This window comes from Miniopterus schreibersii (genome assembly GCF_964146895.1).
Source record: "Miniopterus schreibersii genome assembly, chromosome: 2".
Taxonomy (NCBI): domain Eukaryota; kingdom Metazoa; phylum Chordata; class Mammalia; order Chiroptera; family Miniopteridae; genus Miniopterus; species Miniopterus schreibersii.
In genome coordinates this window covers 25,649,248-25,661,625 of record NC_138102.1, presented here as the reverse complement: position 1 = coordinate 25,661,625, position 12,378 = coordinate 25,649,248, and the positions used below count along the sequence as shown (strand labels likewise).

The 12,378-nt window shown below is 52.3% G+C and overlaps 1 protein-coding gene across 2 annotated transcripts in view; it reads right to left on the bottom strand.

Annotated features, from left to right (window-relative positions):
* Positions 1 to 1,420: 1,420 nt before the first annotated feature.
* ADPRHL1 (ADP-ribosylhydrolase like 1) overlaps positions 1,421 to 12,378 on the bottom strand; it is a 32,962-nt gene continuing 22,004 nt past the window's right edge. The window contains exon 8 of one of the 2 annotated variants that reach the window (XM_081127422.1): positions 1,421 to 1,803. In XM_081127422.1, coding sequence (XP_080983548.1) covers positions 1,614 to 1,803 — 190 coding nt within the window. In that variant the 3' untranslated portion in view covers positions 1,421 to 1,613. Of the gene's footprint in view, positions 1,804 to 1,915; positions 9,147 to 12,378 lie in introns of those variants that run through there. The other variant, XM_081127421.1, reaches the window with a different exon arrangement.

Here is a 12,378-nt window from a genome sequence, read left to right as displayed (position 1 = left end):
AGATTTTCATCACCAATGGTCAATGATTCAATTAATCACGGCTACGTAATAGGACCTCCATAAAAACCCTAAGCTAAGACGTTTGGAGAGCTTCTGGAGAGAACACAGTCATGTTTGGAGGCCCCATCCCCACCTGGCCCTATGGGCCTCTTCATCCACATGATCATTTGTAACTTTATAATGTCCTTTATAAGAAATTGATAACAGTAATTAAAGTGCCTCTCTGAGTTCTGTGAGCTGTTATAGCAAATTGTCAAATCTGAGGAGGGGGTCATGGGAACCCCTGATATGTGGCCAGGTTGGACGGAAATGTGGAAGCCTGGGGACCCGATGCTGTAATTGGCTTCTCAAGTGGGGGCAGGCCTGTGGCGCTGAGCACTTAACCTGTGGGGTGTGCACCAACCCCAGGTATACGGTGTCAGAACTGAATTGAACAGTGGAATACCCAACTGGTTGGTGTAGAAAAACCAAACATTTGGTGTCAGAAATGTCTTGAGTATCAAAACAGTTTTCTTGTAGGCTCCTTTGTTCTTTTAAGGAAAATACCCCAACACTTTCACAGCTTTAAGGTAGATTCAGAGATTGAGTGTCCAGTAGCCTCCTAACTCTGGAGTGAATTTTGTCCTACCACCTGGGGGCTATGGACCCCCAGCCAAGCCAGTCCTCTGTCATCAGAGGAATGAATTAGCTGTGGGCTTTTGGATAGTTATGCAGATCCTTATCAGAAATCCTTCCTGATTCCTGAAATCTCCTCCTGGGCAGGAGGAGAGGGGACCTCACCTCATGGAGTTCCTGACACTTAGGAATGTTCCAAGAACATTCCCTCAAACCCTCTTCCTGGAACAGCACTCTGCGCCCCCTTGTGCCGAACCACCCTGGGGAGAACGGGGACACAGGCTCATCCCCTTGGACACCTTCGCGCTCCTCACTGCAGATGAAGGAGCTCTCCCTCTCCCACGATGCTAAGAACTCACAGGCCCTGCTTAGGGCTCAGCAGCTTTTTGGAATGTCCTGGAGGGAAGTGGGGTTCAAATTACTGTACCCTGACCTTCCACACGCCTCTTCTGTGCAATCTGTCCTGGGTGTCTCCCAGGGGTGCCTTTGCTGTTGCTGCGCTCTGCCTCCACTTGGCCTGGCCTGGGGAGCAGGCTTATTTATTCTCTCTCCAGGCCTAGGGAGTGTCCTGAGAAGTCCTGTGTATCTTTCCTAAGCATACCCCGAGGGATTCTCCTCCCATGTCTGGGGCCTCCCAGATTGGATGATGAAGGAGCGCCCCCCTCTCCTTTGCTGACTGAATCTCCCCACGGGGTGGTCAGTCAGCCACTCTGGTGCTTGCTCCTTTCCCCACAGCTACTTTCCGACGTGAAATCCCTACCTCCTTCATGCAACCCCTCAAAGAGGCAAGGAAGAGGTTTGGAGTGGGTGATATATTTTCTTTTCTTTTCTTGAAATTACTTCCAGCTGGATAAAGTTAGTACAAATTCAAAAGAGAATACAAGAAAATATATTTAGTAATTTTTTTCTAATGAATCCATTTTAGAGTTTGTATACAAAGGAGACTAAAACAAGGAACATTGAGCTCCGGGTTAATACATAATTCAATAATTAAAAGATCATAATACAAATGGCAATGATGCCCTGTTAAAAAAAATAAGGAAGTGGTGCTGAATTTGTAAAATTCTAAACAGTGACATTCCCGATGGAGTAGACTCGCAGGCTCGTGATTCTTCATCACCGATGTTTTCTCCAAGAGCCACCCCCTCCCCGCAGGGTGCCAACCATAGGCGTGGTTCACTGATGCGTCTGTAAACAGTAGAAGGAGCTGTAAAAACCTGAAGTGAGATGTAAGTCAATAAGCTACTCAGATATGCAAAATCAAGTGTGTCAACTAAAAAGCTCACGAATATTTGCTGTGGGTTTTATTTAAGATGCCCACTACCCTTCTGTAATAATTATTTCAAACCAGGGTGTTTCTTTTGCAGAAATGGCAGTCGCGTCTGCAGTGTAAACTCTTACTTCAAGTGTATTGTGAATACGCACTGACCTGTATTAAGTCCTCATGAAAAATCACTCTCAGTTCTTGTCTGTGGAGTCCTGCAGCAGCAACAGGAGGGCAGTGTAACCTGCGACCATATTTGGTGAAACCAGAGCCAGGCCCCTCCGGCTGAGCAGGTGGCCTGCTGGCCGGGTAGCAAACGCGCCCTGCGCCTGCCAGATGTCCAGAGGAACTCAGTGTACGACTTCTCTGAAGCCACAGTCTGGAGGAGATTCTGATCGTTTTTTCCACCACTTAAAATAATACCACTCAGTGTATTCTCCAATGGGCTTTCTGGACTATTTAAAAATAGCCTCAAACTCCACTGCTTCTTATTTTCAAAAGGGAACACCCAGTAAATATATTTTTATCTCCTCTGTCGGTCATCAAGTTCTTTGCCACACATTGCTTCAAGTCCTTTGTGAAACAAAGTATAAATAAAGAAAATAAATAAGATGGTTCCCCACCAGTTGTGGTACAGGAAGTCACCTTCCCACCTCCAGCGCAGATGCCCTGGGTATGAGCAGGTGTGGGCAATGGGACCAAAAAAAGCCCCAGCGTCTATGGGCCTCTGCTAGGACCCTGAATATTTGTCTCATGAGCCTCCTGGATTTGCAGCTCTGAGAAGCCTACCCCAAGTCTAGATGTGCCTTCCCCTTGGGGTAGGGACAGCCTGTGCTCTCTGAGGGAGTGGGCACCCCAACCTCCCAGTGGAGATGGAATGGCACCGGAGCCAGTGGCCTCCGTCCTGACCATGGCCAGCTCTCAACTCTGAGTAGGAGCAAAAAACGGTGAGGGAGGCGCCTCCCCAAGGCTCCACCCAGAAGTCAGGACCCTCATCCAGGTGCCTGGCAGTGCAGTTCACATAGGTAACTGTCACACACACCGACTCCTGCTGCTAACAACTAGCAAACCAGGCAGACACCCTCATGGTTAAATCCAGAGAACTGGCCCTACGTCAAATAGGAGCAACCTAAGGGAGTTGACCAAAGGGGTTGACCAAAGGAGACCCAGGGCCTTAGTCCAGGATCAGCACATTCTGGAAGCTCCCATGGGGCTCTCAAACTCACCTGACATTGCAGTTGAGGAGTTTCCAATCTGCCAGATTTTAAATTAATTGCCTGATTGGAGAGAAGAGGGTGCCAGGAAATGAGTCCTGCCCCTGGACAAAGCACAGCTGGCGTGCATGGGCCTCATGCTTCCTGCTTAGCCTCACTCGAAGCTCAGTGCCACTTTGGCCACCATGCATGTTTGCCACATCTGGCTGACCTGTCCTGGGAGGAGACACTGCAGCAGCCTGGACCTCACCATGGATAGGGTGAACACTGACAAACCCAGGTCTTACTAAGTGCCCGACCAAAGCTTAAATAAAAGAAAATCCCTCCTCTAAATGAACATTCAAATCAGAAAATAAAGGAGAAACCAGCACACAGCAAGGAAGCTTCTCCAGGACAAATAGAGATAGTCTAGAAAATTGCTCAGCTGCAAAGGTAGTAAAAATCAAGAAGTCTTCAAGAAATCCATCTTCTGTGAGAGTGCGGCATCAAAAACAGAGTGCGCTGGGCAGTGGGGAGTCACAGTGTCAGCTGCTTCTGAAAACCCAAGGCCCAGGTGTGTCCACAGAACAACTGAGAAGCACACACATTAGGTTTCAAAGACCACTCTGCGGCCCCCGAAAAAGCATGCGCTGTGGCATTAAGATCGTAAAACTGGACATAAGACGTGACTCCAAGTGTGTCTGTGCTATAGAAAAAATAGCTGAGGGAAAAGGCTGGAGACAAAACAGTCCAAGGTAGTAACAAAAATTATCTTGAGGTAATGTGATTATCGGTGACTTTTATTTCCTTCCTTACACTGTTACGCAATATTCAAATATTTTAGACTGAAAAGGCATTATCTTAGTGACTAAAAAGAAATTAGAATAATATAACGTCTTGGGCAGTGGTAGAAAATACTCAGATGCTTTTCAGGAGAGTAGCAGTGGGACAAGAGAGCGTCACGGTCACGTCATTCACTTGCAGTGCCGTCCAGCATCTCAACAGGACTTGGAGATCCCATGGAGGCTGCTGTGATGACTGTGTGACATTTTATTTTCTTCACCACATCAGTTTCTCAACGAAAGCTTCTTCGGACTTGTGCACCTGGAAACACGGTGCCGGAAACGACCTTTGATGGCTCTGCATCCGCACTTGCCTCTGTAATTGACTCAGGCCTGTAATTTCCCTTGGTCTGTTCTGCTCTGGCCCAGCTGGGCCCAGGTACAGGCTTTCCTAAGCAGGAACAGGATGTGCCAGAGCCCAGATCCCAATGTCCTAACTCCACCTTCCTGACTGTCATCATGGCCAGGGAGAGATCATGGACCCCGGCCATCCCCCTGGGAGTCGCTGCAGCAAACTGAAGATCTCAGCCCTTATTCCAGAATGTGTCAGGACTACTGGGGTTGGGTGTCTGCATTCACATCACAGGCCCTGAGTCAAGGTACTCTGTGGGCCACTCACCTGCCCAAGTCACATCGAGGGGGCCCCACTGGCTGCGCCTGAGTGAGGCAGGGGCCACAGTCTGAGGCTGGTCACAGCCATGCCTGCCGATGATCCTCAAGGAGAGAAATGCCCTCAAAGACCAAAGCTGGCTGAGTTCCCCAAGAGGTGACAGGTTAGACATGTGCAAAGTTCAGCACCAAAACTTAAAGTGCTAAAAGAAGCACTGCTCTGTGAAAAGGTAGACGTGTGTGCTTGGGCGAACGCCAAGTATAGGTGCCCCAAATAAAATAAGGAACAGATCCATGGGAGACAAGGGCCTGGTGTGCCTGGTACATTCCTCATCCTCGCTGTTCAAATCTCCCTAGAAGAAGCCCCACATGCACTGAGAAACCGGTGCAGAGCTCCACCGGTTGGCAAAGTGTCCTTAGTTATGGGACTTCGATCCCCCTGGGTCAGTTAACCGTTAGAGTGAAAGAAACAACTAATCAAAGGGGCCATTCAAAGCTCCTTTAGAGGCAGGAAAACAGTTTGCAACCTGAGTGAGGAGCAGAAATTGAGGCATTAGATGTGCCTGTGGTTCAGAAGCTGGGGCACTTCACTTTGGAGGTTCGAATGTGTCATTGGCCCTGATAATTTTTGTTTTAAAGGACAAATCAAAGGACCTCTGGTCGCAGAAGCTTTGGGCTTTGTACTTTGCAAAGTGTGCTGACTTTCTTCTATGTTCAAGATCCAGTGTGGCTCTTCCTGCCCTGGAGATGTCTGGGGACCCCTCCTGGGCTGGTGCCCCGGGTGCCTGGCAGCCTCCAGGCTCGGGTGTGGGCACTGCAGAGCCTTGTTCTGGCTCAGGGTGGGAGGATGTCTGACTCCTCGCCACCTCAAGACAGTGTTCTCTGGCCTCCTGTGGCATTTTGGGTGGCCCCTGGCCTCCCTTGGGGGCTGGTCTCTGGGATTCCTCATGTGTACCTGTGGTAGGTGTAGGTGCTGCTGCTGTTGAGTTGCCTGTGGGCTGCACCAAGTTGTGGGGTGCAGGTGACATCCTGCCATCCTGGGCCTGTGTTGGGCGCTCCTGCCTCTCTTCAGCATGGACACTGAGTTGCTCTGAGGGGTCCTCTACAGTCTGGGCCCACTGCTCTGGTGGGTGTTCTGGACCCTTCTCAGTGGGTTCGCAGGGAGTCTCCCCGTCAGTGGTCACCATGTCACTCCCCACCATGTCATGTTGGGGCTGTGTCTGATCCTCATGGCTTGAAGAAGGGACTCCCTTCTGTCCAGGACCCTTCAGCCCTACAGGTCCTGAGACTTCCTCCTCTCTACCCCCCACGCTTGCCCGTGGCTGTGGTCTCTCCCCAAGCTTGATTTTCTCTGGGCCCCAAAGAGGGACTGCCTTCGGACCAGGACCATTTGACTCCACAGGCTCTGAGACCCCCTTCTCTCCACTCCCCGGGCCTGCCTGTGACCGTGGCCTCTCCTCAAGCTTGATTTCCTCTGGTTCCGAAGGAGGGACTCTCTTCTGTCCAGGACTCTTCAGCCCCACAGGCCCTGAGACACCCTCCTGTCTGCCCTTGAGGCCTGCCTGTGGCTGTGGCCCCTCCCTGACCTCTGTTTCCTCCAGGACACCAGCCTGTATGTGGGATGCAGGCAGCAGGTGTGCCTGGAAGTTGGGACACTCCTGGGGTGTTCCTTCCGCTGCTGTTGATGGCACTGAGGGAAACGGATGGGAAATCCCAGCACCGAGAGGAAGCTGCTTTTCAGACAGGACTTGCTTCTCATCGTAGGCCTGTTGCTTGTCGGAAGACGGCAGCTTGTCCAAACTGTGGTGTGGAGGCCCCTCTACGCCGCTTCCCGGTGGTGTGGAGTGATTTGAGGTTGGAACAGGAGACTTGGTGTTATTCCCCCAAGGACCCGCTTGTGCAGCCACAGGGTTTCTGCTTCCGACTGGGGCATTTGCTTCGCTTGCTGCCGGTTCATTTGAAACCCCCAGGCCGGGCTCGTCAGGCATGAGTGGGGCGCCCGCGGCCTCCCGTGGGGGAGCGCTCAGCGATTCTGAGGTCGCAGGCAAGTGCCGCCCCAAGTCTTTGCAGACTTGGCCCTCTGCCGCTTGGCTGCTGGGGTGCTTCAAGGGCCCGCCTGCTGCCAAGAAGGAGTGGTGGTTGGGTTCATGACCGAGCCCCTCTGCTACAAGACTGTGACCTGCTGGTGAGGAGCTGAACTCTCCCTTGTGCAGGGTGCTCCACTTTTCGGGAGTACTGCTTCCAGGGTCCACGGCGCTGCCTGGTGCTGGTGCTGTTTGACTCTTGGTGACCGCTGTGGCTGTCCCCTGTCCGGGGGATTTGATACTTGGTTTGAGGCCTTCACTTAAAGAGGTTGGTCTGTTTGCACCAAGGTCATGGCTGGAGCTCCCTTCGGCCACCAGGAGGGGCTGGGTGGACTCAGTTAACGGTGGCCCCCTGCTTTCCTTTTGCTCACACAGGCAGCTCTTATCCGCTGCGGTCATGGGCTCAGCCCTCGTCCAGTGCTCGGTCGATGCGGCCAGCAGTGTTGGGACACCCGTCGAGTCTCCCGCGTTGGGAGATAGCACTTGCTGGATGCCAGGGGCAGAGAGGTTGTTTCCTCTCAGATGATGCTCTGAAGCTGTGGAATGATGTGCTGGGGTGCCCTTGTCATGGCCTGGCATTTCCTCTGGTTCTGGCAACAGATGCTTCTCATAGCTGAGCCCAGAAACATCTCCTGAAATATCCTCATGATCCTCAGGTTCGTTTGAATTCCCACAGCTGCGTTGGTCTTCCTTTCCTCCAGCAGGACCTGTCTGTGGTTTTAGCACCGGCGCTGCCTCTGGGGTGTCACCATCAATGCTGGCAGCACCCCTGAGTGGTGTGAGACTTAGGTCTGCCTGGGAGTCCTGCTGAGAAGGGGTGCTGAGTCCCCCGGGTGTCCTCACAGGCTCGCTCACTCCCGTCGTGGCCACGGTGGTGCTTCTGCTCTCTGCCGTAGTGGGAAATGGTGCTTGTGCATTTTCAGCCACACTCTCTCCTCCCAGCACATGAGAACATTGGTCTTCACTATCCGATGTCCTTTGCTTCATGGTAGGAAGAAGTGGCATTTCGTGGACAACCGGAAGTCTGACGGTTACCTGTGGAGGCTCGAAGGCCAGCTGTGTGCGCCAGGCAGCCTGGGCTGCGGGCATGTTGAGTGGTGGGATATGTCCTGGTACTTGCTGTTCTGGGAAATTCTCCTGGACGGCAAAGAGAGGGCCTTGCTCTGAGTCTGAAACCACTCTTTCCATTTCGTCCTCTGAGCTGCAAACCATCAGGTCCACTTGAGGGGCCTCCTCTGCTCCCTCGCCTGTGGGTCCAGGGTGAAGGCCTGCTCTTGCCCCCTTCACCCCCTGGGTATCATCTGTGGGGCTCCCTGTCTGGGGGCCCCCCATCCTGTCACCTCCTGATACCCCAGTGTGCCCTGGGCTGGCTGGTCCGAGTGAGGGTAACTTGGGTTCCAGGCCAGGAAGGGCTTCACCCCTTTGGGAGACAGGAGACAGGGTTGGCTCTGGGACACACTCAGGCCCTACACTTGGGGCTGCTGTTTCTAGACTGGGAGCCGTGGCCTTTGAAATCAAGGACTGTGAGGGCCCCCCATTAAGCAGCTCCTCTCCTGGTGCTTTGTTCCCACCAGGCACCATCTCCCCCGAGTTGGGGGGCCTGCCTGTTTCTTTTGGGGGCATGCGCCTCAGGTCTGAGTGTCTGATCTTGGCGCAGTGGGACAGCCAGCTCCTGGGGCCGCAGATGACGGTAGCGATGCTGAAGGCTGGCATGGGCTCCGCCGAGCAGGCCAGGAAGCGGGCGGGGGGCATCCTGATGCAGGTGCTGGCCAAGGTGGCCGTGCACAGCACTCGGGTCTCAGGCCGGTGCATTTTCTTCCTCTGCAGGTTCTTCTTCTTTCGCTCCTCCGTGCGGAGCAGCAGCACGCTGGCCTCTGAGCAGAGACAGCCGCTCTGTTCAAACCTCTCCCGCAGTTTGGACAGGACCGAGCTCTTGCCCACGATCTTTGGCAGGAGGCCCCTGGCGGCTTTGGGCCGCTCCGCAGGCGGCTTCTCACGAAGCCTCTTCTCCTCAGCCGCCTTCTCCTCTGCGGCCAGGAACTTCTTCAGAATGCTCTTCACGGTGTTTTTCCCGGCAGGAAGGCCCCACCGGGGCTTGTCACCACGGAGGGGCTCCTTGCCCCGTGCCGAACTGTCGGCCCCTTCCCTGGTCTTCTCCAGGAGCTTGTTGATGGTGGTGGTCACCAAGCTCCTGCCTGGGCCTTGCTTGTCCTTGAAGATCAGCCTTCCCACCTCCCGGGTCTTCTTGAGCCAGGGCTCCCGGCCGGTGCCCATGAACTTGGCCTGCAGGAGCTGGAAACGTGTGGGCCGCCGGTTGGCGTCCTGGGGCTCAGGCTTCTGGCTCACCTGGCCATCTCTGTTCTCTGACCTCTTGGCGGGAGGCGGCTGCTGGGGCCTGTCTTCGTGGTTGGTGACGTAGAGCAGCAGGCTTCGGAGGATGGCACGGACAGCTGGGTCACAGGTCACCTTGCTGACCTTCTTTTTCAGGACTTGGACATCAATGGGTGTCTTACTACTGCAGATCTTGACACTCCGGGGGCTGTTGGGAAAAAATCATCACATATATTATCATTTTTTCCAAGGTGACTCCATAGAACATTCCTTATGGAACAATTCCATTTTAAATACCCAAGAAGTCCAGAGGAAGAGGAGAGTGGGAGCCAAGAGACTTGTATTCTAGTGCATCTCCACCCATAACTTGGAGATGTCAGGGATGCCCATCCCTGGGTCACTGTTCCCTTTTCTGTTAAATAGCAATTATTTCTGACCTAATATCCTCCTAAGGGCTTTGGATAGTTGACATTAGTTTTGTGAACGCAGTTTGGAAAACAACTTTGCATGTGAAAGGTATTTAATGTTTTTATAATGGACAATATTATACTTGTATAAACAGCGAAAAAGCAAGCATAAAGCATTTATATTCTCTGTGTGGGTCTATGCATATCTGTAACTTTAAGTGTGAGAAACGAAGTTAACATCACAATTATATCCTGACTCAATCCCAAACCGAGCCTCTGAGAGCAATCAGGCTGCCCTGGGTGCAAGAGGACTCAGCTTTGGGGTGGGGGGTCACTGGGGCAGAACACCTGGGCGGTGGGGGGTGCACCCTGGAGCAGGAAGGAGTGGGCTCTGCTACAGAGTGGAGGGGAAGAGAACTGGGGCACTGCTGGGACCTGCTTTTCTGAACCCCTTTGAAAATGTTCCCAGAGAAACCCTAAGACTGAGAGAGGCCTGAGGCATCAGTCCAAGACATTCAATCCTGCCAAAACCCTTATCAGCAAGGCTGCCATGATTCCTTCACCTCAGCCCAGCCACTGACAGGCTGTGACCTTGCAGCTCTCTTGGGGCTAGGGCCTCTGATATAAGATGAGGTTTCTCAGCCTAGCATCCAGGCTGAGAGGCTCTGTCCTGAGCAGCTGGCACCCAGGGGTACATCTGCCAATGACACTGTCAAAGCCAGAGTGTCCTTCCTGGTGGGGCAGAACCATCCCCAGCCTCTCCAGATGGTAGTTTTGTCAGGTTGCTCCCAGAATTATAGCCAGGCTATTATACGTTCTAGTCGTTCATTCCAAGGAGATGATCAGGATGAAGGGCAAAGATTATGTACTGCATGGAAAGTCTTCACAGCTATTTGTAATATTAAAAATTTGGAAATACCCCAAATGTCTAACACCAGGCTGCTTAAATAACAGCACTTCCATATTCATGGGAAAGTAATCTGGAGCAGGGAGGTGCTCGGGATGTAAAGTGAGAAGTGTAAGCTGCAAAGCTGTGTGTAGACTTAGAAGTGTAAGCTGCAAAACTGTGTTTTTAAGAAGTTGCGTAAACACATACAGACAGCAGACTGGAAGGAAATATACAAACATATTTTTCTTTTTGTACTTCTATGCATTTTTTCCAAAAAAAGAGAGTTCTATTTTTAGAAGCCACATACAAATGTCCTTTTAAAAAGCTGTTATGATCACTTGTGGGCCAGTGTGATGAGGGAGCACAAGCAGCCCTTCCCCTTGATGGCCCACCCCATGGGACAGAGATGATTCATCCCATGGCAATCTGACCCCACCCACTGGGTGAGTCCACACCATCACCCAATGCCTGGGAATGGATCTCAATACAGAGAATTTCCCAAGGGCAGCAAACTCAACCTTGGAGTTCTGCCTCCTTAGGCTCCCTGACAACCTCAAATTCACCTCAATGCAGTGAATTCACACAGAAAGTGGACTGACACTAGAAGACATCAGAACACTGAGAGGACTCATTAAAACCCAGAGCGCTGGGCGGCCCCACCACAATTTCTGACTCAGTCTGTCTTTGAGGGGCCAAGAGCTTGAATTTCAAACAAGTTCCCTGAGCGGCTGCTGCTGCTGCCCAGGGACCCCAGTTTGAGAACCACTAGGATAGACTGAGATCTTTCCCAACCTCAGACAACTGTTTATTTGGAGAACCAAAGCCATGGATTAGGCTCCTAAAACAAAACCAGAATCTTAACCCATTCCTGAGCCATGATGTGACGTGAGCCAGCACAGCCTGGGAATGAATAACAACTGCATAAGAAATCCCAGGCTGAGCCCTGGCCCGTGTGGCTCAGTTGGTTGGAGCATTGTCCCATACACCAAAAGGTCGCGGTTTCGATTCCTGTTCAGGGCTCATGCCTAGGTGCAGGTTTGGTCCCCGGCTGGGGTGCGTACAAGAGGCAACCAATCGATGTTTCTCTCTCACATCGATGTATCTCTCTCTCTCTCTTCCTCTCTCTAAAATCAATAAACATATCCTTGGGTAATGACTAGATAAATAAAGATCTTTAAAAAAAAATCCCAGGCTGAGAGGCTTGCTGTTCACTGAGAACTGGCAGGAGGGGTCTCGAAACTGGTAAATCCACTCAGGCCACCCACAGGTCCTGGCCCAGCGTCGGGGATTAGGAAAGACAGAAGAGCAGGCCGATTTCCGTGCCTTGTGCTCTATTTGAGAAGGTTGGTCTCACGCCTCGCCTGTCTGTGGCACCTGCATCATTGCCAAACTGCTCGCTATCCCTGAACCCCCAGATGGCTGACAGGGACAGCCTCTCTCCCTGAGGACTAGGTCCCTCACCGGGGGCTGCCTCAGGTTACCAGAGACCTCCTTTTACCTGAGAAGGCTGGTTGTCCGCAGCCCACTCCAGAGACTCAGTGGTCCGGGCCAAAGTATTTCTGGGGCTTCCTCCAGAGCCCTCAATATTCCTCAAACTTTCAAAGGCAGCCTGGAGGAGACGTGGCCCAGGACCCCATAGGGACAGTGAGGAGGCGGGGGCTGGTCCTTGTGGCTGAGCGCTGGGGTGTTGGGAGAAAGCCCTTCTCAATGCAGGTGCCCCATCTGTGATCTGAGAGTTGTCATGTCTCACATCTCCGAAATGAGTATAGTAATCGGTGGCATCGTGATCTGGTAGGAAGCTTGATTGGCTGGTGACATTTTTTATTTCCCAGAGGCACGCAGACAGTGGGAATCTCTGGGTTTACTCAGTGGAATTCATCACGATGCTCTGCCATTAACTTCTCTGGGTGCTTTTCCAGTGCCTGCTGGGGAGCTCTCCTCCTCTCACTGGCTTATCTCACCACACCTCGTTCTCTCTTAGGGATGGCTGTCACCCTTCCACACCTGGGAAATCTAACGTGGAGATAGTCAGTGACTTGTTGGAGATCATTGGGCTAAGTGCAAAACCGGGATGTGGCCCATGTCCAGCTTCGTGGAACATCATGGGGATCGCCCCTGGGAACGGCCCAGATCTCAGTGACACA